Source organism: Quercus robur, chromosome 2 (assembly GCF_932294415.1).
Source record: "Quercus robur chromosome 2, dhQueRobu3.1, whole genome shotgun sequence".
Lineage (NCBI taxonomy): Eukaryota > Viridiplantae > Streptophyta > Magnoliopsida > Fagales > Fagaceae > Quercus > Quercus robur.
The window spans coordinates 87,462,214-87,489,672 of NC_065535.1; the positions used below are offsets into that span (position 1 = coordinate 87,462,214).

The 27,459-nt window shown below is 32.1% G+C and overlaps 1 protein-coding gene and 1 long non-coding RNA gene across 5 annotated transcripts in view; one reads left to right on the forward strand and one right to left on the reverse strand.

The window, feature by feature from the left end:
- LOC126715608 (CBL-interacting serine/threonine-protein kinase 6-like) overlaps window positions 1-22,229 on the reverse strand; it is a 43,165-nt gene extending 20,936 nt beyond the window's left edge. The window contains exons 1-3 of one of the 4 annotated variants that reach the window (XM_050416305.1): window positions 22,007-22,225; window positions 21,315-21,916; window positions 1,305-2,261 (exon numbers count right to left, since the gene is read on the reverse strand). In XM_050416305.1, the coding sequence (XP_050272262.1) occupies window positions 1,518-2,261; window positions 21,315-21,875 (1,305 nt within the window). In that variant the 5' untranslated portion in view covers window positions 21,876-21,916; window positions 22,007-22,225 and the 3' untranslated portion in view covers window positions 1,305-1,517. Of the gene's footprint in view, window positions 1-1,304; window positions 2,866-2,957; window positions 3,171-20,690; window positions 21,917-22,006 lie in introns of those variants that run through there. The other 3 variants (XM_050416303.1, XM_050416306.1, XM_050416304.1) reach the window with 3 other exon arrangements.
- Window positions 1,240-20,559, forward strand: LOC126715611 (uncharacterized). Its single transcript, XR_007651885.1, has 2 exons — window positions 1,240-1,315; window positions 20,351-20,559. It is a non-coding gene; the product is annotated as an uncharacterized LOC126715611 (long non-coding RNA).
- Window positions 22,230-27,459: the final 5,230 nt, after the last annotated feature.

Here is a 27,459-nt window from a genome sequence, read left to right on the forward strand (position 1 = left end):
ATTTTCCGGTAAAATTAAGTATTGATTTTTTTTTTTTTTTTTCATTTTCATTCAGTAATCTATAATATAATATATGTTTTAACCATTTAAATAATTTGAATTGCAATGAAAATTCACCAATTTTTATATAAAAGAGAATTTAGATTCAAATCTTCTTATCCTTCACTTGTATGAAATATAGTCTTATTAGCGTAAGTATGGATTTGCATGATAATTTTTTTTTTGACATATTTAATTACTTATGTACAATTTTTCAAAAGTTTTTTTTTTCTTTCTTTTTTCAAGGTAAGAATTTACTTTTTTCTAATTTATTTAGCAAATAAAATAAACTAGGGAAAACATTTTACACCAAACGGTCCAAACCAACATGGCAAACTACAAAATTATGGGACTGACTTTATTAATTCTAACCATATATGTCTTATTAAACATAAAAACTATAGCTTTGTCCAGCCTTCATTAGCAATGCCAAACCTGTTAACCTATCTGATGAGAAACTTTTCGCAAGATTTACATGACCATATTTTTGGAAATGACAAATTTGGCTACTCAACTAAAGACTGGTGATGAATGTTATGAAAATTTAAATTGCATTAATTGACTGTAAACATGTACAAGAGTATTTATATTTTGAAACAGGCTAACAAGGGCTTAGCTTCGTTTGGGAGTTCACAAGGGAAAAGAATGAAATTAAATAAAATGATCATAAGGGCATGAAAAAGAATGAGATGTATTTAAATAAGAGAGAGTAATGGAAAAGATTAGAATGAAATTAAATAATCTTAATTGGATGTTTTAAAATTAAGAAATAAAAAAGAAAGTAAATAATCTTATTTGGAAATAATATAGAGTGAATGAAATTAAATCATTTTATAATAATATTATTATTAAACCCTTATTTTAAAATAAAATATTAAATATATAAAGGTATTTTGAAAGTTTTAGTAAAATAATTATTAAATATAATTTTATTCCCTCCCATTTCTCCCAAGAATAAAAATTTAAAATTTTAAGGAAATAAAAAAAAATAATGTTCCTTCTAATCATTCTATTTCCTCACTTAAATTCCCAAACAAGATAATAGACTTTCTATTCCCTTCATTAAAATTTTCAATAAAATTACCAAATAAGAGAAGAAAAGAATAATTTAAATTATTCTTTTCGTTCCATTTCCTCCTCCGTGAGGCCTTAGGTAACAAGTAATAAACTATTTTAGAAAAAATTTTAAAAAAACCTGTCAAAATTTTATTTATATAATTTATTTTATTTATAAAAACTAGCTTTAAATAGATTGTTAATCGCTATTCAGGTAAAGGTATCCGTTGGTATTTTCATTATATTTTTACGTACATGAGCGTAACTATCCAAACTATACGGATCTTCCCTCCAAAATTCTGTAACAAAATCAAGGCTACTGACAGATGTCAATAAAAAGAACTAGCAAACTAATAACTCTCGACGACAACAATAACAATTGTCTAAACAACAATAACCACACACACACAACATACACTGGATTAAGCAAGTAGTGTGGAATTATCGGCCGGCGAGGTCCAAACGATGTCTTTAAGAGCCGGCCGTAGTTCCATACTGCAGAACTGGTTGTATTCCAAGGTATCGCCATTGATTTTCTTCACCTCCACCACCAGAAACGACGGCGTCACGGCGAATATCTCCGCCGCAATAGCCAGCTTCCCTTTACGTCCACACTCGTTCCCTTGAAGTCTCACCCTCGACTCGCTCTTCTTCACACTGAAATTCCCACTCTTCGCCGCCACCTCCTCCAGCGTCGATATCACACTGCTCGCCGGCCTCGTCGTCGCGAACCTCAGCTCCTCCTTCTCCTCCCTCTTCTTCTCCTCGAACAGCGGCGACAAATTTAACCCTTCCGACAACGATATTATGTGGAACGCGTTCAAAGTCTCGGACTGTTTGAATGGCGATTTCTCGTATTCCTGATACTCTTGCTCCTCTTTAGTTAGGATTGACTTGGGTGTTGACTTTTTGAACCAAGAAGAATCCATGATTTTCGCGATTGTGATTCTTGTCATCGGATTCGGATCGAGAAGCTTTGTAATCAGTCTCCGAGCTTCTGAAGAAAACCATGGTGGACACTTGAAGTCACCTCTGTAAATCTTCCTATACATGGCCACAATATTATCTTCCTGAAATGGCAAAAAGCCAGCTAGAAGAACAAACAGGATAACTCCACAGGACCAAAGATCAGCTTTGGCACCATCGTAGCCTTTCTTACCAATCACCTCAGGGGCCACATAAGCCGGTGTGCCACACGTTGTGTGTAGCAACCCATCTTGCTTCAAATGCTCAGTGAAAGCGCTGAGACCGAAATCAGTGACTTTCAAATTACCTTCTTCGTCTAAGAGCAAGTTCTCAGGCTTGAGATCTCGGTGGTAGACACCGTGGCTGTGACAGAAATCGATGGCGGAGATGAGTTGTTGGAAATAGACTCTCGCCACATCTTCTTTAAGCCGACCCTTAGCGATTTTCGAGAACAGCTCGCCTCCACGTACGAGCTCCATGGCGAAGTAGATCTTGGATTTGCTCGCCATAACTTCGTGGAGCTCGACTATGTTTGGATGCTGTACCATCTTCATCACCGAGATTTCCCTCTTGATCTGCTCCATCATACCCACTTTGATCACTTTCTCTTTGCCCACGACCTTCATCGCCACGCTCTTCCCAGACTTCAAGTTCCTGGCATGGTACACCTTGGCGAAAGTACCATGACCCAGAAGCCGACCAAGCTCGTATTTCCCATGTAGCAACGTTGAATTACCATCTTTACACTTGTTGTCACCCATTTAATTTCTCTTAAAAATTTTCACCCTCTGCTACAAAATTAAGCTTTTGAAAAGGAAAAAATAACAACAACTTTAATATTCTGACTAAGAAAGAAAGAACATCAATTGATGAATTTAGAAGGATCAGACGGTCACCCGTCTTCGACGTGTTTGCGGTGGCAAGTCCGACCGCCCATACAGCTCTTGGCTCGCCAACTGAGTTCAGACCTTGTCAGCGAAGCTCCAACCATCTCTCTGCATTCCCTAATGAGACCCAAACTCTGAAAATCTTTAGATAAGAAGACTAATAAGAGTTTCAAAGATTTTATCAGCCGTAAAGTTCCGGCTTCTTTTTTTTTCTCACCCATAGCCTTTGCTTACCCATATATAGGGGTTTCTGTATGTCAAAATTACGTTTCCACCCATCAGGATTGGGTTTCGAAGAAGGGTCTGCTCTCATCGAACGGTCACTGTTAAGGGCCTCGTATCTGTAATGCGACGTGTCAGAATCGAACCGGGGGCTTAGTGATAAGTGTGGGATTGAGGGTGAAAGGTTAGGACACGTGTGAGGGTTCGTGTGGGCAGGGCAGTGATGGTTTACTAAAGCCTAGAACTGCCCATGTTACAGGCCCTTGTGATTACGATTTTGTCCTCAATTGCCCATTTGCTATATAGGTAGGTAAATGCTTTCTTCTTTAATAATTCTGTGGGTCCACCAACCCCGTGGCAAAACAACAGTGATGTTGTTGATAACTTATTACGCGTGTAATGCGCAATAGATAGTAAAAACAAGTTTGGAATTGTGATCCTATGGGCAACTACAGCAAAGAATCAAAAGAATATCCTAATTAAGAGATAAAAAGAAACTGCGAGGGCCCTCTATCATTTCAATCAATGTTGTGAATTCCATTTTGGATATTTGCTTTGGTTTTTCTATTAGAAGTAGTACATAATATTTTGGTATCGATTTTACGTGTTGGTTGGGGTTTGATTTGGTATCGAACAGCCACTCAATCTGATCAACTCAGTTTGGAATTGCACCACTCGTCGCTAAGTATGGGTCTTCGATCGTCACCTTATAACAAGTCTGGCTGTTGGATTGATTAATGATAGTTTTCATTGATATGAATTCAATTTTCTAATTTTTAAAGTGAATTAGTAGAATTCAATAATTTTTTTTAATACCTAAATTTGAATAATAGATAACATGATGTATATTGTTAAAAAAGGCATGTATTTTTTTTTTTTTAAATTAGAAGGAAAATTTAAACATTTTTTAGATAGTTTTAACATATGGTGTCTGCTCTTGATAATATCTCTTTATCATCAAACTAATTAAGATATCAATCGGTTTTTTGTGTAGACAGAGATTGAACCTTAGATATTTTATTAGACCATTAAAGACTTTATTAGCTAACAATATTGAACATCATAAATTATTAGAAAAATTTACTAAAGTAAGTGATAGCAACTATCAACTATATACATTCTCAAAAAAAAAAAAAAAAGTATCAACTATATAAAACAACAAGAGCCTTATAACTCAGACTCAATTACATTATTTAATTTTTCATATTCTTCCTTATACGAAGAATTTGAATTTAATCCCGCTACCCATTGTACTAATTATCAAAAGAAAAACAGTGGGTATAAATCAAACTCCCACTTTGCCCTTTTTTTATCATAAAGGGGGACTTTTTAGGGATGCTTCCATTGTTCAGACCAGTCATTCAGTATTTAATGTGGTTGACATTAGGTGAATAGCCTCATTAATGTGGAGATAACTGTTTCATTGGGCCTTGCATTTTCTTCTTTGTGTCCCTTGGAGTTAGTTTAGGAAATGGGAATTCATAACCAAGGAGAAAAAGTGCTTCCTGAGATTCCTCCATTACCTCGGGGTACTAGTCACGCCACTCACCTTGGTTAAGAATGTGGAAGAAGAGGTCACCTCGGCTCTCCTTGATGGTGAGTACGGTTTACTCTTAACCTAAGGAAGATCATTCGATGGTTACCTGTAATTTGGGCCGGACCCATTTTATGGGTGTATCTTCTTATTTAGTCCAAATCCTCAGGCTATGTCCAAGTTCATCACCCCCCCCCCCCCCCCAACAGTTAGGCAAGAAAAAAATATATCTTTAAAAAAAATGTGATTTAAAAAATTATATACTTTTAATGGTAGTTTAAGCACTTATAATTCCAAGGGTAAAACTTAAATAAAAATTATTTAGATATAGTACATTATGTTTTGCAATTAAATTCAAACATTTAGAATGATTGAATTTAATTAATATAGTAATGAAGCCCAACTAAAGAAATTTATTTAAATTTTCAATTTTGTCTTCAAACTAATCTCCCACTCTCTTTATTACAAAGTGGGTTCTTGTTAGTTCAAGTGAAAAGGAAGAACTATATTTAAATTTGGATACGGCTTGTGTCCAATGCATACTAGACATAATAGGATTCGGACACATTATCAATTTTGGATACGTATAGGTTCAGTTAGTTCGAAATATTATACACATCTATCCAAATAAAAAATAAAAATAAAAATAAAGTCACTCAATATAACAATGTGGCCCATTCCATAGTGTTTAAAAGGGAGGTGAAAACAAGAAAAGAAATGGTTATAATATGCTAGTTGTGGCAAAAGTTATGAATTTTTTTAAGGCACAAACTCAAAGAAGATACATGTTAAATTTTATTGGAGCACACAATTGAAACTTGCATATTTACTTTTTACTTCTCCTTACTTTTTTAATCAATTATTGAGATTGAAAATTGTTTTTTGCAACTATCAATCTCAATCATTCGTAAAAATTGCATTAAATGCAATACTCTAAGTGTGACACCATCTCAATCCATGCATTTAGGTGTTTTTTTTTTTTTTGCGTGTGTAGACTGTAGAGATCCAATCAGGGCCTACCGGCCGTGACCAAACCACGACATCCTCGTCAGCAGTTGGTATGGTAAGTGATAAGTTTGCTTTGAAAGGCTGAGGATTTTAGTACCCTCATGGTCCCCAATGACTCATTGGCAATGAGTCATCAGATGGGACAATACCTAATGAAATCAAATAACAGGTTTTTCATTTCAGAATAAAAGTATTTATCCCCAAAATACATATTTCACTCATATAACATTAAACATAGATATTTTCAAATTATAAAAAAGAGATTTTCGAAAACCCTTTAGCAAAAATAGCAATCAAAGTAAAGTCATTATTATTTAATTTCTTAACAGGTATTTATGTCCACAATGCATGTGTAGAAAATTTAAATGTTATTTACAAGCATTTGGTTACATTTAGTTGTATTTTTTGAATGACTTCCATCATTGTTGGAAGGCATATGTATGTAATTGAACTTCAAGAAATTTGCTTTGTTGATTATTCCAAATAAGAAAGTTTGTCAAAATCAAGGGCGCCCAACATTTACCAGTTATACCACCCAAAAGTACAATATATCTTATCCATTTAAGCTTAAAAGAAGCATAGGATTTCTCGTGTTCATGATATCCCTTTCTAGTTAAAGAGAGAATGAATAAAAACCTGAAATATGAATTATAGTATGAGTATGACATATCATTCTTTTAGATACGCTTATCTAATGTAGGTTTTACGTTATAGAGTATAGAAATAAAACACATGCAAAGTCAGACTCTTTCACTTTTATGATAAGAACGTGAATATGATCATCACAGCCACATATATAATGGGTATTGTAATTCAAGTCATCAAAAGTAGATCCCATAAAAAAAGAAAAAAGAAGAAGTCATCAAGTAGATAAGAAGATTAAGAAAAAATGCCATAAATAAATGTTAACTGCGGTAATGGGACTCTGACTAGGAGTTGATTTTTGATCGCAATGTTTAAAAAGATTCAAACAATTATCAAATTATCTATAAAATAGAGATTGTTTTGAATTAAAATATATTGTATTGCATCACAGTGCAACTATTTTATTCAACGATATTAATTAACACCATCGCACACTCTTGATGTAATGGTCACTCTATAAGTATAAATGCTTGTGGGGTGTGAGGGGAAGGATCGGGATTCAAGTCATACACACTTAGATTAGGGTAAAGTAGAGTTTCTATCTTGTATTAAAAAAAAATATTAATTAACAAATTTAATAATTACCATTAAGACAATGACCGTATAAAGCTAAGTCTGCTAAGATACATTAATAACAATAATTACTACTTAAGTGGATGGCCAAAAATGGGACCAAACAATAGACCTCCTCACACTCTTGTTTTTGTCTTAGATGAATGTGGTACAATACAATGACTTGTATATAATATTTTTAATTGGGCAGCATTAATCAACATTAATTTACTTTTTTCCCACCCCATTATATAAAATACTATAAAATTTCTTTTAATTCATATCTTGGTATAATTAACTTATACACTATGATAGTGCGGGAGAATATACAAAACTAATGTGAAAATCGTTTACCTTTCTAGTCTCTATCTCTCTATAATGTCGTTATGGTACTTACTATACTCATATTGAGTAAATTAATATTATTTTTAGCTATTTTCACTAATATTTTTCAATTCAATTAGGGACATTATTATTATTATTTTAGTCTTGTTAACAATTGTCCAAGAATACAATTGCCTGAAAAGTTTTAAGATCCATCTACCATACTATCAATTCATAGAGTGTTAAGGGTGTTTAATGGTTTGAAAGTAAAATAATATGGTCAAAGATTGAGACACTAGTTCTTTACATTAAAAAAAAGTTAATTAATTTTCAATATTCAATTTTTTGTTTGTTTGTTTGAAAGATAGTCTTGACATATGACCGCTCGTTTTCTAATAGTTGTTCTTTATTATCAAACTAAAACACTAATTGGTTTTTTTGATAGAAGTGGAGATTGAACTTTAAATTTCTTATCCGAAGACAAAAGATCTTACTAAGAACCCACAATATATATATATATATATATATATATTTGCTGAATCACAATATATATTCAATTATAAGTGATACAAAAAATACATTTATCAATGAGAAATTTTTAGTCGGATGTTAGTACTAAAAAGCCTATTTATTATAAGTAATAATGAAGACCCAATATTTCTCATATTTTTGTTTATAATTATTTGACATGACAGATTAAACATCATTGTCATCCCACTAAAATCAACAAATCAAGTCCATAATTATAAAAAAAAAAACGAAAAAATATATAATTTTTTTAAATAATAAAAAATAGAAAAAAACAAATTCTATATAAATATTTTTTAAAAACTATATAAAAAAATTGGTGTCTTTATGTCATTATGGATTTGCTTAATAGTTGTCCTTAGGATATTTATTAATAATTTATTTTTTTTTTAAATTGATATCACTTTTATAAATAAAAAACAGCTTTTTATTTTTATTTTTACTTTTAAAAATTATCTTAAAATGGTTTGCTAACGTTGATATTATTGTAACTTATTCAATATATTCACCTTTTTCCTTTTTTTTTTTTTTGAATTTATATTCACTAAAATTCATGCCTTTAACTTATTGTATACATGCAGACTAACTCAATCATCTTTGTCGCACGTGATTAAAAAAGAAGCATAAAAAATAAAATAAAAAAGTGGCTGAGATATTTTTTTAGCTTCATTGCTTGGTCAGAAGACAGAGAGCTCACAGCTAAAAAAATTGCTTCGAACTGCAAAACAATGGGCGGCTAGAGTTGGATCCGACTTAATGTACATTGGTGACAATCGAAAATTTTAGTTTATTTATAATTGGGTTGTGTTAAGCACACATTTTTCTGAAAAAAATTGCATATTCTATATACTATTTTAGGATATTTTTTACTTTTTGTGACAAATATTTTTTGTTTTTTAACATATTTCTTTATAATTTTAACTTATTTTTATTACTATTTATAGATTTTATTGTACTTTTTGATACTATTTATAAATTCTACCCTACTATTTAACTTATTTTTACTTTTATCTATCATTACTTTCCAAAAAAAAATTTCATCTAGATAAACTATTCTCCAACAAACCTTCCAAACAGTCGGCCGAAGACGGTTAAAAAAGCGGCAAGTGGGAAGGAACATGACGTCACTCAAACCCAAATTGCTTGTTTTAAGTTTTAACAAAACAAGCCCACCTCGTTTTTGGCGGCCACGTACGGACTAATTAATCATTATGATTCATGATTGGATTTAAAATATTAGATTATTACGGGATACTTATGCTTTTTAATTCATTCACACGGTCTAAATAGTACAAGATTAAATTAAAAGATTGGAAAAAAACAAAAAACAAAAGACTTATTAAATTATAAAAATAAGAATCAAACTTAGTATTAACACCATTATTATTGCCTAAAAAACTTACGCTTTAAAAAAATAGTGATTTTAATAACTTAATTGTGATTCTAAGATCCCACTCTAGCTCTACAGTCGCTGTTGAACAAACAAACAGAGAGAGAAACATATGCTAGCTGAGGCAGTTGTTTCTGGGGGAGGTTGGGTCCAGAACTGTTTCCTGTGATGTTGATCTGGGGTCCCCCCCCCCCCGCATTGTGCAAACGTATAGTTGGTTGGCTCCAGGCTCCAGGTCCCACTTTGGCCATATAGTTCAACTTGTTCATCTCCCTGTTCATTTGGTAGCTAGGCTGACCTACCCCACAAACATCCTCATGCAACTAGCTAATTGTACACTTCATTATCGTGTGTCCAAACTAGATTAAAAAACAAAACAATAATTGCTCTTTTAGCAAGGGCAAGTAGTAACCAAGATAACGAAGTTCAAATTTTAATCTAAGTTTTTAAAATTTTATGCCAAATGAGTTAGTTTAATGTAAAAAACGAGAAGTCCAATATAAATAAATCATAAAAAACATAATCACATATCTAACACTATATATAAAATTAGAGGAAGAGAGAGTTTGAATGATTTTATATTTATGAGCATTTTTTTATATAACTTAAAACAATTCAAATTTATAAGTTATATATATATATATATATATTAATAGATAAAGTTTAGAAAAAATCCAATTAGATTCTACAATTAAAGTCCAATTTTGCGTTATGTGTCCTAAATTATTTATTTTTAGAGAGGGTTTTATTTCTTAATTTTGGAATCAAATATGGAACCATATCATAAATAGTACTGGGTCTCAGTAGTAATTATAATTAACTCATAAAATTAAAATTGTAGCGTAGCTGTTGATTTAGAAACGATGTCACTCTGTGGTTGTCGACTTGACAGTTAATGCACTAACTTACTACATTATCTATTTCCGTGACAAATGAGCAGGCAAAGTAATTACCAATTTCATTGTCATGAATTATTAAAGTTCTCTAAAGTCTAAACATGCTTATTATATCATGGGTTTTCATGTTAACGAGTGCCCTTAAAACATTTGTTAATAGATTATTTTATGAAAATTTTAATATCATAATTGTAAAAAAAAAGTTAATTATTATTTTTCTTTTTCCATAAATATTTTAAAAATATTTCATAAACCAATGTACATCCCTTAAGTTTTCTCTTATAGGATTCAAAACAAAATGAACATTATTTTTTGGGATTTAAATTATATATAAATTACATCATTTATTTATTTATTTATAATTAATTCTTTTGACTAGTTTTGTTCAATCCGACTACTACTAATACTATTATTGAAATGAAATAGATGAAATTTAAAAAGGCTAATTTTTTCCATCAAGACTAAATTAAAAACAAATCAAAGATAGAGGGTAGGATTATTAAAAAATATACCCCCTTTTAGATAACAACGTGAACATTACTTATCACAAAGACTATATTACTTTGGATATGAATGCTGCAAAGTGAAACATTACTTATCAAAGAGACCATGTTACTTTGGATGCATGCTGCTGGATCATAAAGCTACTAACAGCAATACGATATCTTTTGTACTGCATCTTGTTCGCATAGCACATAAAGGTTAGGAACAGATCATTATAACTGGTTGGAGTTTTCATTTATTTATTATAATTTCATTGTAATGATAAAGTTTATTTATGAATAATATATGTGGTATTATTTAGTGTCGTAACGAAGAATTCATAACAAAAAAAAATCGGTCAAAAAATTTAATTTCTACAACTCTCTTTCCCATGTGAATTAATACCTAATTTATTTGTTGTCATATCTACCCTCAATTTCACCAACACGTTACTTTGCAGTTTGCAGGCAAATATTCTTTATGGAAATTAGCGACCCCAGATATTTAGAATGCAGGTTGTCAGAGCAACCGAATTGCAACAGTGCCTCACAAATCTTCACTATTGTAGCCCTCAATCTTTTATATATTTTCCCTTGTTCCTATTTCAGAGACCATACTTAACCTTATTTCATATGAACAAGCAACTACCACCATATTTAGACCAGTTGAAAACCTACAGTTCGAGCATTTAAGTACGCATATTCTTTATCCATTTGCTGCCTTCTTGTCATAATTAGGAGTATAACCTTATAAGTGATTATTTGGAAAGTCAATAATGTGTATAACTTAGGGTTATAGTTAGTTAAATTGGTAAAGTCTCTTATCATCGAATAAAAAAGGATTCAAATATTTTCAACATAAAAAATCAATTAATATCTTAATCTGATAATGATAAAGAACGATAATTAAAGAGCAGACACTATAAAAGAAAAAAAATTACCACTTTAATTAATTAAAAATGCAATGTGGCGATGGATCTAGTGATTCCACGTGGGTGACAATAGCCTCTCTGAATCAACATCATTCATCTTCACAATTTTCTGATCCAGTCACATATGTATAACATGCATCGTGGGGAGTGAGAGCGTTCACAGGAGGTTCTCATGCTCTGCGACAAACATTAGGGATAGAGAGATGATAGCTAGCTAGATCAGATGCTTTTGTAGTTTTGTTTATTTGCTTTGTTTTGTTTGTCTAGATCTGTGAAGTAGAGCACCATGTGGCACGTGCTTCTCACATGTATCTCCAAGGCAAAATTAATGAATGATAGACAATTTTATACTTGAAATAATACTTGCAGTCCAAAAATGAAAAAGATATACAACTATATATTATATTGGAGAAAAGAAAATTTAGAATAAGGTGCTGTGCATGGATGGTTTTATGTGGGTGTGTTCAATTTAAAAAAGTATTGGATGAAGTTATGTCGGATCCAACTTGATATGGACATCTACTATTTTTTTATTGGACCATATATCATTGTAAGGGATTGAGATACTATTGCAATACCTCTCACGTTATTTTTACTTTTTCCAAATTTTTAATTTTTTAAAAATTTTCAAATTTTTTTTTTTTTTTTTTTTTGTTTCTTTGATCCAAAGATTGGTATTAAAAATTAATTTTTTAACTTTTAATCGAAACTATTGAGAAGGTATTACACAAAATCTCAATTTCTTTGGAAGTATGTGTTGATTTTTTGTTGGTCACAGTGGTTACAAAGTGTGACATTATTGTAGAAAGATAAGAAAATTAATAAAGATTACAATGATTACTATTATTTTAATTAAAAATCAAAACTCAAAGAGATAGGTTGGTGTCTGTGATGGGATTGGTAGGGTTCCACCAACAGACATATGCATGTAGCAAAAACTAAAAAGTACGCAAGAACCAATGTTGGATGAAATGAATTTTATTCTTCCAATCAGATTAATCATTAATCATTTACTTCTGAATGTGTTTTCTATTTTTATAGATAATGGATAATAATTCAATGGTATGGTACTATGGGGGAACTTTTAGCAGGAGAAAGACTTTTCGAAAATTTTTAAAATTTATTAATATATACACTATAACAACTGCTGCATCTTATTTCCAAAATGTTGGATGTGGATTATAAATTTTAATAAAATAATAATGATCGGTTACATGTATTCTTCTTTACTCAACATTTTGATATATTATCTCCAAAATATTGTGCTAGCAACTCGGTCCAAGATTGGCATTTTTAGCAAATTGCAATCCAATCTGTTCAATTTACAGGATTCCTATGGTGGTCAATCCACAAAGAACTCCAAAAAGAGTGTACATGTCATAAACCGACTTACATGATACGGTGAGGTCGATGCAAAAAGTTCTACATATCAATGGCTACATAAGTCATTAGGTCTATGCTAAAAACCTTGTAGATCAATTAACTTCTCTTAGTACTTTTAAGTTCCAATAGGAACATTCAAGATTTCAATATTCTCTACTCTTATCATTGAATTTTTTTTTTTTTTTTTAATAAGAGGAAAGTCTACAGTTTACGAGTATACCAGATTACAAAATAACAATGTATACAGCATCTTGAGCCAACATACGTATAGAGGTGAAAGAATCGAGCTAAATACCAAAACTTCTATAGGGTAACTTGTTATTAGGAAGCTAAAAGAAAAAATTAGTGCAAAGAGAAAAGGTATTGATTTTGTCTAGGAATATTAAGAACAAGCTAGTGCTTACAAGTTGAAAAGTTTGTATTTTGTATTTTCTTGAAAGCTCAGACTTCTGTGATATCTCTTGATTTTTATATATATTAGTTATACAATTTTTTCTTGTTTTCCTTTGATTAATTTACTTTTTTTTCCTCCAACTCCCTTATTAAGTGTCTTAAATTTAGTTTAATGTGCATTAAGGACAAAAGTAATAAAAATTAAAACAAAACAAAACAAACAAATAGCGTAAGCAGCATTTTCCAAATACGACTTTAAAGATTATGAAAAGAGAAAAAGATTTGTTAAAAAAGGAAAATACTAGAGATACAAATTTTTTTACATAAAAGTTTAGAAATTGCTGATGTGGAAAGTGGCTATTGGTAAATGAGAAAATAATGTTAGTGCCTGGCCTAGATGAAAACCAACAAAAAGTTGGCTACAAAAATAGTTTATAAAAACTGTAGTAGCATTAATTGTTCAATAATGCAAAAAAATAAAATAAAAAATACATTACTTAAATTGTGAATCTTAGAATACAAGCAACATATTATGTGCATAGAAATTAATGGATATTATTCGTATACAAAAGTGGATCCCATCAGTTTTTGGCTCTCTCTATCAATGATTCAATGTATCCATATTACATTAAAAAAAAAAAGAAAAAAAAAAGGAAGTTATATACTTTTCTATATCCAAGGGGACCATTGCAGAGGCATAAACATTAAAAAACCAGCAGAAGCAATTGCACGAACTTTCAGTTGCCACCTCCCATCCACCATTGCTTCCTACAAAATGGATATTATTTCACGACAAAAGACTTGTAGACCGATGTGATTAGTGCTCAATTGGTAACAACTTATATGACTTTTTGTTGAAAGTTTATTAAAGTATAATTATACTTAAAAAGATGAGAATTTAAAATATAAAATATATGCATGTAAGAGCATTCTTATCAGGTGTGCCAAATATTTGGCATTTGGCACATCAAACACCAAAAACAGAGCATTATGAGGTGTGTTAAATGTGTCAAAATTTTGAGGCATGCTACAGTACACCTTCAAATATGAGAATGTAGGATAGAAATGCTATAAGGGTTTAATATTTTTTTTTATTATCTTTTCTCTCTCCTCTCTCCTCTCTCATCACTTTATTCTCTTCTCTTCTCTCTCCGTCACTCTCTATCTCTTCCCTCTCAATCCTCCCTGCTAGAGATCTCTCTCATCATTGCTCAAGATCTCTCACCACCTCACCTCGCCGCCAACATCTACAGCCCTCACTGTCGACCTCCATAGCCCTCACTGCCGACCTTCAGATGTCTTAATTGGGTCGTGGGTGTGAGATTTGGGATGGGTTTCAATGTGTGGGTTTTGGGTCATTGATTAATCAGTTAGGTTGGGATTTTGGGCTGGTGGTGGTGTCGTGGTTATGGCGGTGGTTGATTGAGTTTTGGGTTGGCGATGTTTGTGGCTGTAGTGGGCCGGTGGTGTTTGTTGAAGATTTTGAGTTTTTTCTTCTTTTTCTTTTCTCTTTTGTTGAGGCTTTTGGATTTGGAATTTGTTGGAGATCCAGTGATTGTGATTGTAGTTTGTGGCGGTTGATTTGCTGTTGGTGGTGATTTGCCGTTGCCGTTGCCGTTGGTGGTTAGTTTATTGCGGTTTTGAGTTAATATATTATTTAATATGTTGGATATATTATTTTAATGTATAGAATTGAAGAATAGAAGATGTGATAAATGATGAATTGTAAAATGATGTGTTAAAATAATAAAGTAGGTTTTTGGTGTGTTAAAATGACAATTTTTATAAAAGAGTTGATGAGAATGCTCTAAAGCAAATAAGGTTTTTTTTGGGGGGGCGGGGGAGTTACTAGCAAATAAGCTTTAGAATGTGATTGGTATTAGGGCTGCATCTAGTTTTTGTTGAAACTTATTTATTGTTTGTGGGCCTATGCAGGTCTCGCAAAAATTCATGCTTATTTCATTTTGTGTTTAGCATTTTATGTTATCCATTGCAAAATTTTATTCAAAAAATCGACTCTAATTAACTGTTTATGGGTCCCCTTCTATGAATTTTGCTCAAAATAGTAAATCTTTTAAACTTATTTCAGGTCCTACTCTTAGAGGTGACTCAACATAGAGTTTAGGGTGGTCATAGGATCACCCTGACCTGAATTTTATTATTATTTTTTTTTTATGTATGATTTTTAAAAATTTATGATTCTTTTATCCTTAAAAAAAACTTTGTGACTACCTTAAATTTTTTTTTAGGCCCAACATAATTAAACTTTAGATAAAATTTGGCAATAAGCTTGGTTGTAGACTAAGACTACAACTCCATTTAATATTTTTTTGTAGGCCCACCACTGCCTACTCTACTTTTTTGCTAAAGAACTTTAAGCAAAAGAAAATTGATTAACTTATTTTATTTAGTTTTTATCTATAGTACTTTTAGCAAAAAGATTTCATAAAAAAATTAGATAAATTGTTCCTAAACAAACACATTAACATCAATAATATAATAAATAACATTTTTAATTATCTTTATATTATGTATAAAAAGATGACATATGAGTTTGTAAGAATTATGTTGTAAAATTTATAACATTTTAACATCACTCTTAGAGCATTCACATCAGCTCTTGCATAATTGTGTATAAATGTGTAAAATACACATTTTGACCGTTTTTACACATTTTGAAGCAAAAAACATACTACATCAGTCCAGCTAAAATCATGCATAATCATCTAAAATTTTGAACGAGTTACAGTACCCGTGTAAATTTACACGGGCACTGTAGCATGTGTATTTAGTTTTTTATTAATTTCCGTTCGCACCCATTTTTCTCTCTCTTCTCTGTGCACAACGACCTCAACGGAAAAACAAACAAACCCAAACGGAAAAAAAAAAAAAAAAAAGGCAGATCGGTGCTAAAAAAAAAAAAAAAACCCAAACGGAAAAACAAAAAAGAGATAGATCGATGCTTAAAAACCAACACAGAGATATACTTGCTAAAAAAAAAAAAAAAAAAAAAAAAAACCCAAACGTAAAAACAAACAAACCCAAATGGAAAAACAAAAAAGAGACAGATCGGTGCTTATCGGAACGATTGGAGCTCGTGGGTCACGCTTGGTCGGAGCTCGTGGGTCACGCTTGGTCGGAGCTCGTGGGTCTCGCTTGGTCGGAGCTCGTGGGTATGGGTCTTGATCGGAGCTCGGAGCTATGGATCGGTGCTGCTGTGGATCGATGCTTCTGATCGAAGTTGTGGATCGGTGATTGAAGCTGTGGATCGATGCTTGTAATCGGAGCTGTGATCGGAGCTGTGATGATGTGGATTTGTTTGTGACCGAGAGGGAGAGAGATGAGACAGAGAGATAGACCGAGAGGGAGAGACCGGGTATGGAGAGATAGAAGAGAGAGAGAGAAATCAGAAAATATGAGTGAGAGGGAGAGAGAGAGAAATCAGAGAATATGAGGGAGAAGTCAGAAAATATGAGGGAGAGGGAGAGAGAGCGCGTATTAAAACGGGTGAGAGGTGAGAGAAATAATAAAATAATTAAGTAAATTGATTATTTAAATAAGAGGGGTGATAGAATAGATAAACTGATATGGGTGTTTTGTAAAAGTGATAGTATAAAATAGAAAAAGTAGATTTTTGATGTAAAATAGATGGAATCTTTTAAACGAGCTGATGTGAATGCTCTTAGATGTTGTACATGTTCTACCATCAATGATGATATGCTTATTTTTGGGGGGATAAAAATGGGGGAAAAAATCCCTAATGAAAAATCCATGGTTACAGTAGGTGCTCCATGTGTCCTGTTTATCAATCAAATCCAGTTTTTGCACATGGCTAGCGATTAATTATCGTAATGTAATGTCGCAAACACATCTTTTTTGTCGATCCAATTTGATGGCATATTAATCACTAATACGTGTTTTTGGTTGCTTCTTTGATTTGGCCAATGACTTGAAATATTTCTTGTTTGGTGAATGAGACATTTCTATGACAACGATTTTACTCCACTATACCAGCAGATTGTTATTAAATTTAAAGCAATATTTCTTTGTTTAATGAATGATACATTTCTTTGACAACGATTTTGCTCCACTATACCAGATTGTTACTGGATTTACACTACGTCATTGGGAAGAAATAAACAAATAAGGTAGTCTTACTAGTTATTACTCATCTAATTACTCTCAAGCTCAATTGGTACATCTGTACCTAAAGTAGTTTAAAAGTGCATGTCCCAAGTATATATTTATTGGATTTGTCATCATTTGATAATTACTGCACATATGCCTTCAATAATACGATTACTACTTCTATCCAACAGTCAACCTAGAAATTTATAAACTCCTCGTATTATACTCTCATGAGATTGAGATTGGGAAATTTTCTCACTCATACTTTCCAGGAAAATTATTACTGCTTTTTCCTTTGAAATGAATGCTTTAGATATTATATTTCGTTGGTTAAGTACTACTCATAGACTCATAGTACCTCAAGTTGGTTACTTTATGAGGTGGGCTAATAAAACAAAAGTGTCATTATGTGATTATGACCATTAAGTTGACATTATTATAGGTAAATTTTGGAATGGTTCTGAAAATTACTTGGTCAATATTGTCCAAGTGACTGGTGGATCAAAGGAAAAAACTATTTTATAATACATACCTTATCTTCTTGTTGAGGATAAGCTATCACAAAAGCCACTGAAATTCAACACTATCAACTAGTAATGACCAGTAACGAAAAATGAAAGTTCAAGATGATAAATACATTGACTTACCAGCTCATCAATCGATGTTGAAGATGCAGACCCTGAATTAATTAACAAGCCCTAGGCCTTATTGAATAGAGTAATATATTATGATCTTCAGCAAAAAAAGAGAGTAATATATTATGATCTCCATAAGACTCTAATAAACATTATTGAATAGAGTAATTATGATCTCCAGAAGACTCTAAACATTACTTAATTTCTAGAATTACAAATCCCACATACTTGACAATTGGATTTTAACATGTAAAGGTTGCTTGTACGCATTTCTAGAATTACATGACATTCTGATCTTAGTTTTCAACAACCATGTTGCGAGGCTTTGGTATCAGAATTTATTCATGGTTGTATAATAGAATTGTTTAAGATTTCAATGATTGAGTCAGGGCACATTGAGAAGTAATATTGGGCGAGTTGGTACCTCCTTAAGTCATAAGTATTTGGAAGAGCCAGAATAGTGGATTTGAGGCTTTGAGCTATCAAAGTCGCAACATATAGATTATGTAAATATTTCTGACCATTTCAAAAAAAATAAAATAAAAGAGTTAATATAAATTATGAAATGTCAAAAGATCGATAAACTTTAATGTTCACATTCTGGATTAGAGCATTGTCGGAATTGTATATCCAAAAGTTGATCAGAAAGGTAGAGGAAGGGTGCTATGTGGTTCAAAACAAAGTTGGAAAAGGGGTGAAAATTAAAATATCATTTTTTTTTTCAATTCACTCCCTTTTCTCCACCATTTTGAGGAGCAACTTTTACGGGGTTGTGATGGAAAACACCAAGCAGTACTCACTCTCTTTCCTCTCCATGTGAACCGAACAGAAGAAAATTCTATTTATTCACACATTTTTTTCATCATCATTTTTCAGTGAAGCCAGATAAATCCTTAAGCTAGTTGTTATAAGAGAAAATATGATAGATAGTGCCTCACTAAAGTTGACTGGACAACACATACACCAGAAGATATGCAATTTACCATTTTTAATTGAATCAATGAAGTATCTATTATTATTTGTATGGTGAAGAGTATTTCATAAATCAGTAAAAATAAAATAAAATAAGTATTTTCCAGTAAAATTAAGTATTGATTTTTTTTTTCCCATTTTCATTCAGTAATCTATAATATAATATATGTTTTAACCATTTAAATAATTTGAATTGCAATGAAAATTCACCAATTTTTATATAAAAGAGAATTTAGATTCAAATCTTCTTTTCCTTCACTTGTATGAAATATAGTCTTATTAGCGTAAGTATGGATTTGCATGAGATTTTTTTTTTTTTTTTGGACATATTTAATTACTTATGTACAATTTTTCAAAAGCTCTTTTTTTTTTTTTTTTCTTTCTTTTTTCAAGGTAAGAATTTACTTTTTTTCTAATTTATTTAGCAAATAAAATAAACTAGGGAAAACATTTTACACCAAACGGTCCAAACCAACATGGCAAACTACAAAATTATGGGACTGACTTTATTAATTTTAACCATATATGTCTTATTAAACATAAAAACTATAGCTTTGTCCAGCCTTCATTAGCAATGCCAAACCTGTTAACCTATCCGATGAGAAACTTTTCGCAAGATTTACATGACCATATTTTTTAAATGACAAATTTGGCTACTCAACTAAAGACTCTGCTGATGAATGTTATGAAAATGTAAATTGCATTAATTGACTGTAAACATGTACAAGAGTATCTATATTTTGAGATAGACTAACAAGAGTCTTAGGCTTCGTTTGGAAGTTCATAAGGTTCATAAGGAAAATGAATAGAATAAAATAAAATGATCATAAAGGCATAGAAAACAATGAAATGTATTTAAATAAGAGAAAGTAATGGAAAAGAATAAAATGAAATTAAATAACTTTAATTGGATGTTTTAAAACTAAAGAATGAAAAAAAAAGTAAGTAATTTTGTTTGGGAGTAATATAGAGAGAATGAAATTAAATTATTTTATAATAATATTATTATTAAACTCCTATTTTAAAATAAAAGAATAAATATATAAAGGTATTTTGAGAGTTTTAGTAAAATAATTATTAAATCTAATTTTATTTCCTCCAATTTTTAGGAATAAATATTTAAAATTTTAAGAAAAAAAAAAAAAAAGAATGATCCCTTTTAATCATTTCATTTCCTCTCACTTTCTATCCTCTCTATTAAAACTACCAAATAAGAGAAGAAAAGAATATTATAAAATTATTTTTTTCATTCCTCTCATTCCATTTCCTTCTCCAAATAATAACCTATTTTAGGAAAAATTTAAAAAAAAAAATGTCAAAATTTTATTTCTTTATTTATTTATTTAAATAGATGGTTAATCACTTTTCAAAGGGAAAGGTATCCGTTAGTATTTTCATTATATTTTTACGTACATGAGCGTAACTATCCAAACTATACGGATCTTCCCTCCAAAATTCTGTAACAAAATCAAGGCTACTGACAGATGTCAATAAAAAGAACTGGCAAACTAATAACACTCAACGACAACAATAACAATTGTCTAAACAACAATGACCACACACACACACACACACACACACACACAACATACATTGGATTAAGCAAGTAGTGTGGAATTATCGGCCGGCGAGGTCCAAACGATGTCTTTAAGAGCCGGCCGTAGTTCCTTACTGCAGAACTGGTTGTATTCCAAGGCATCGCCATTGATTTTCTTCACCTCCACCACCAGAAACGACGGCGTCACGGCGAAAATCTCCGCCGCAATAGCCAGCTTCCCTTTACGTCCACACTCGTTCCCTTGAAGTCTCACCCTCGATTCGCTCTTCTTCACACTGAAATTCCCACTCTTCGCCGCCACCTCCTCCAGCGTCGATATCACACTGCTCGCCGGCCTCGTCGTCGCGAACCTCAGCTCCTCCTTCTCCTCCCTCTTCTTCTCCTCGAACAGCGGCGACAAATTTAACCCTTGGGACAACGATATTATGTGGAACGCGTTCAAAGTCTCGGACTGTTTGAATGGCGATTTCTCGAACTCCTGATATTCTTGCTCCTCTTTAGTTAGGATTGACTTGGGTGCTGACTTTTTGAACCAAGAAGAATCCATGATTTTCGCGATTGTGATTCTTGTCATCGGATTCGGATCGAGAAGCTTTGTAATCAGTCTCCGAGCTTCTGAAGAAAACCATGGTGGACACTTGAAGTCACCTCTGTAAATCTTCCTATACATGGCCACAATATTATCTTCCTGAAATGGCAAAAACCCAGCTAGAAGAACATACAGGATAACTCCACAAGACCAAAGATCAGCTTTGGCACCATCGTAGCCTTTCTTACCAATCACCTCAGGCGCCACATAAGCCGGTGTGCCACACGTTGTGTGTAGCAACCCATCTTGCTTCAAATGCTCAGTGAAAGCGCTGAGACCGAAATCAGTGACTTTCAAATTACCTTCTTCGTCTAAGAGCAAGTTCTCAGGCTTGAGATCTCGGTGGTAGACACCGTGGCTGTGACAGAAATCGATGGCGGAGATGAGTTGTTGGAAATAGACTCTCGCCACATCTTCTTTAAGCCGACCCTTAGCGATTTTCGAGAACAGCTCGCCTCCACGGACGAGTTCCATAGCGAAGTAGATCTTTGATTTGCTCGCCATAACTTCATGGAGCTCGACTATGTTTGGATGCTGTACCATCTTCATCACCGAGATTTCTCTCTTGATCTGCTCCATCATACCCACTTGGATCACTTTCTCTTTGCTCACAACCTTCATCGCCACGCTCTTCCCGGACTGTAAGTTTCTGGCATGGTACACCTTGGCGAAAGTACCGTGACCCAGAAGCCGACCAAGCTCGTATTTCCCATGTAGCAACGTTGAATTACCATCTTTACACTTGTTGTCACCCATTTAATTTCTCTTGAATTTTCACCCTCTGCTACAAAATTAAGCTTTTGAAAAGGAAAAAAACAACAACTTTAGTATTTTTACTAAGAAAGAAAGAACATCAATTGATGAATTTAGAAGGATTAGACGGTCACCCGTCTTCGACGTGTTTCCGGTGGCAATTCCGGCCGCCCATACACCTCTTGGCTCGCAAACTGAGCTCAGGCCTTGTCAGCGAAGCTCCAACCATCTCTCTGCATTCCCTAATGAGACCCAAACTCTGAAAATCTTTAGCTAAGAGGACTAGTAAGAGTTTCAAAGATTTTATCAGCCGTAGTGTTTAGACTTCTTTTTTTTTTTCTCTGACCCATAGCATTTGCTTACCCATATATAGAGATTTTTGTATGCAGAAATTACGTTTACACCCTTTAGGATTGGATTTCCTAGAAGGGTCTGTTCTCATCTCATCAAACGGTTACTGTTAAGGGCCTCGTGTCTGTAATGCAACGTGTCAGAATCGAACGGGGGGTTAGTGATAAGTATGGGATTGTGAGAGAGTGAAAGGTTATGGCACGTGTGAAGGTTTGTGTGGGCAGTGATGATTAAAGCCTAGAATCGCTTGTTACAGGCCCTGGTGATTACGATTTTGTCCTCGATTGACGATTGCCCATTTGCTATTAGGTAGGTATTGCTTTCTTTCTTTAATTCCCATCAAAAAAAAAAAAAAAGCTTTCTTTCTTTAATAATTCTGTGGGTGCACCAATCCCTGAGGGAAACAATTTTGGAATTGTGATTCTATGGGCAACTACAGTGTAGAATCAAAAGAATATCCTAATTAAGAGATAAAAATAAACTATGCAGGGCACTCAATCATTTCAATCAATGTTCCATTTTGTGTGTTTGTTTTGGTTTTTCTATTAGAAGTAGTAAATAATATTTTTGTATAGGTCGGTTCTAGTTAGGGGTATCCACATATTGGCTCAGTCCAGATTGGAGTCAAACAGCCACTCGACCCAATTAACTTAGTTTGGAATTGGTCTATATATTCAGAGCCGGCTTAAGGTATTTTGAAGCCTAAAACAACAATTTTGGGTGGGGCATTTTGTTAATTTAAATATTAAAATTTTTTATTGGTTAATTTTTTTTCTTCACAAAACAGTTTTATTTGTTAACAAAATAACAACTAGTAGTGTCAATGTGGACCCATACAAGAGTATACAAGTAAATTTTTTTTATAACGAATCAACGAAATTCTCAACAAAAAATTGAAGGTGAAATTTATTTAAAAAATTAAAATCCTAAGAGATAAGTATAGACGTTGTTCCATGATTACTAAAATAATAAAATAAAATAAATTTATGGTCCTATGCTACTCCACGTCCCAACCAACATGTTAAATGAAGGAACGAATGAAAATGAGTTTACCTATGTGTTTAGTCAGAATTTAAAGTAATTACCAAGAATAAAATAAAGAGAAAGTAAAACAAGATAAGCTTGAATTATGAGAAAGTTCAAGAAAGAAGCAAAGGTTCTAGAGAAGTAACAAACCTGAGGATCAGACTCAAATGAGGAGAAGAAGGTCTGAAGCACAGCAGCTATAGCTTCAAAACAATTTCTTTTTCCAGCAATTCGTACAAGAAAAATTGAGGTCTGAGATTGAATATGTATATAATTTTTGTCTTAAAAATTTTAGTTGTTTGGTTGAGAGAGAGTGTGTTTTTCTTTTTTGTGTGGCAGTTAATGAATTCTACACTGAAAAACATTCATGGAGAAGGTGAAAGGTTACACATCAAATGAAAAATTTATTTGTTCTTGTTTTTTCTTTGATAAAAAAATTATTTTTTAATTTATTGGTTTGAATTTTGGGCTTAATTAATACTTTCAAGAAATAGATCCTATTGGGTAGAAGTAATGTTACAATATATATTACATTTTTCACAACAATTGAGTTAGCAAATTTTGATTTTTATTTGAGTCACCGTTAACATTATTTTATCATCTAACATTTTGGGATTTAAAGAGTCCGTTTGGTATATGTGTTTAAACAACACTTTTTAGTTTTTTCGAAAATATGTGCGGGTGAAAAAATGTGTGAAAATAAGTATAATGTTGTCTAAAAATTGAAAATATGTGTTTAAATTTATGTACCAAACGGGCCAAAAAAATTTTGATTGGTTAAAATTTGGGGCCTTTTTTTTTGCTTGGGGCCTTAGGTGATTGCCTCACTTGCTTAGTATGTTGAGCCGGCACTGGGTCTATTTATTACTGAAAAATTTATAGGTTACTCCCCAAACTAGTTTAGTGAAAAATTTTGTTAATATATAAAGGTCAGGAATACCGACCTGAAACCAAGTCACGCGTCCTCGTCAGCAGTGGTGCACATTCATTCTTTCCGTGTTCACACAATTGATGAGGTAAGTGATAAGTTTGCTTCGTAAAGTTGAGGATTTTAGTACCTCTCATGGCCCCCATTGAGTCATTTCAGAAAAGAAAAAAAAAAAAAAAAAAAAAAAAAAAAAAAAAACCTGAAATATGAATTACAGTATGAGTTTGACATATTATTCTTTTAGATACGCTTACCTAATATAGTTTTTACTTTAGTTTCAAATATATATATATATATATATATAGTTTTTACTTTATAGAATATAGAAATAACACATGCAAAGTCAGACTGTCTCACTTGTGATAACAACATGAATATGATTAGCACAGCCGCATAAATAATGGGCCTTGTGATTAAAGTCATCAAGTAGATCCCATAAAAAAGAAAAAAGAAAAAAAAAATTCATCAATGGGAAAAATGCCAAAAAGATATGTTAACTGCAGTACTAATGGGATTCTGACTAGGAGTTGATTTTTTATCGCAGTGTTTAAAAATATTGAAACAATTATCGAATTATCTATAAAATAGAGATTGTATTGAATTAAAAAAAATAATATATTGCATCATAGTGCCACTATTTTATTTATTCTAGAAAAAAATTATTGAACAATATTAATCAACATAATTGATAATTACCATTAAGACAGTGGCAGTATAAAGCTAAGTCTGCTATGATACATTAATAACAATAATTACTACTTAAGTGGATGGCCACAAATGGGACCAACCAATAGACCTCCTCACACTGTTGTTTTTGTCTCAGATGAATGTGGTACAATACAATGACTTGTATATAATATTTTTAGTTGGGCAGCATTAATTCAACACTAATTTGATTTTTTTTTTACGTACCCCATTATATAAAATATTATAAATTTCTTTAAATAATATCTTGGTATAACTTATACACTATGATAGTGCGGGAGAATACAAAACTAATGTGAAAATCATTTCCCATTCTAGTTTCTACCTCTCCATAATATCGTTATGATACTATTACTTTACCAATATTTATACACGAGTAAATTAATACTAGTATTTTTCTGTTATTAATTTCCACTAATCTTTTTCAATTCAATTAGGGATATTATTATTATTATTATTATTTTGGTTCTGTTAACAATCGGCCAAGCATATATACAACTTAAATCCCAGAAGGTCTTCTAGATCCATCCGCTCCATTATCAATTCATAGAGTTTTCGGAGTGTTTCATGGATTAGAAGTAAAATAGTCCAATCACTTCTTTAATTACATCAAAAAAATTCAATCATGCATAGACTTACTCAATCATATTTGTCGCATGTGATTAGAAAAAAAAAAAAAAAAAAAGAAAAGAAAAGTAGATGAGATATATTTTTTGCTTCTTTGCTTGGTCAGAGAGCTCGCTCAGCTAAGAAATTGCTTGGAACTGCAAAAAGTGGGCTATTAGTTGGAGACTTTGCAGTCAGCTCAGCTGCACACTGTTGAAGAAGAAGCGGCAAGTGGGGAGGAACATGATGTCACTCAAGTTGCTTGTTTTAACTTTTAACAATGCAGGCCGACCTCGTTTTTGGCGGCTACGTCCAGACAAATTTGCCACCCATTGTTTTACTAACTAGTCTTTTTACTTAATTTCATTATTTGCAGCACTAATTGATAATTATGCTTCATGATTGGATTTAAAATATTGGATTACTATCGGGATAATTATGCTTTTTAATTTATTCACAGTCTAAATAGTAATATGGTACCAGTATATACTATATTTTTTACCAATAAAATCGAGAAAAAGTTTGATTCTAACCACTAATAAAAAGATAATAGTTATTTTCTTCATGTATAATGCACATGATTTAGTTAATCCAACTAATTAAATGAGTCATATATGTTAAAAATGACAAGATACATATCATATTCATATAAGTGATTGGAGCCCAAAGCTTTAAAGTTTGAAGCCAAACTTTTTTTTTTCTTTCTAAAAATTCCATATCAATGGTTGGAGTCCCCATGCTTCAAAGTTTAGAGTGATCAAAATTTTTCCTAAAAAATGAGACTTTGTGCATGTAGATTTTGTGTATGGTATAGAATTAGTTAAGCAATAGTAAGACTTATCGGTACTTAAGCCCACATCTTCTAAACTTGTAAGTGTAATAGATTATAGATTCACAAATATTTTTTACTAATGTATAAGTCATGCCCTCATGTGGTCAATACTAGTAGAAACTATATTCTTCAAGAATATAAAAATTAAATTAAAAAACTTGGGGAAAAAAAGAAAGGAAAATTTGCTGTTGGACCAACAAACAGAGAGATTAATTAAAGAGAAATAAATTAACATCAGAAAAGAAAGAAAAGTATATGCTAGCTAGCTGAACCGGTTGTTTCTGGGGGAGGTTTGGGTACAGAACTGTTTCCTGTGATGTTGATATGGGGTCCCCTTCCTTTCTGCAAAGGTATAGTTGATTGGTTCCAGCCTCCAGGTCCCACTTTGGCCATAGTTCAACTTGTTCATCTCCCTGTCCATTTGTTAGGCTGACCCCACAAACACCCCCAGCCCCAGGCATGTCTAGCTAGCTAGTTGTACAGTTCATTTTCTTGTGTGCAAACTATATATAAAAAAAACAAAATAATAATAATTGCTGTTCTATCTAGGGCAATAAGTAACTAAGAAAACCAAGTTCAAATTGTTTCGAGGGATTGGTTTACCTTGCATGACAACTTGAAAATAACTCATGGTGGGTGGGCTTCGTGTTGGTCAAATTGTAGCAAAATCATTGGACCGATAATTACATACAATAGGAAGATTTGAGTTTTGAAAATTTTCATTAAAAATATCAAGAAATGTCAATATTTTTTTTTTAGAATGAATATATGTCAATTAAATTACAACTTACAATTCTTTGCTTAGAGTGAGATATTTTGACTTGAGAAATTAATTAACAAAGGAGAGGAGAAATTAAAAATAATTAAACACTAAGGTAGATCATTCTAATTATTAAGGATTTTATTAGAGCTAAAAAAGAAAAGAAAAGAAAATAACATTCAAAGTCTCATCTTATCGCTTAGTGGAACATTTGGCTATTTTTCATTTTTTTCTCATTGTCTTGTAAAAGTTGAAAACTCTATAGTTTATACAAGTTATTCATACTTATAGTATCTAATTCTTAGAGTCAAACTCTAAACAAACTTAAACAATTTTTTATTATTATTCCAAGTCACGCCGAACATAGATATGTCATTGT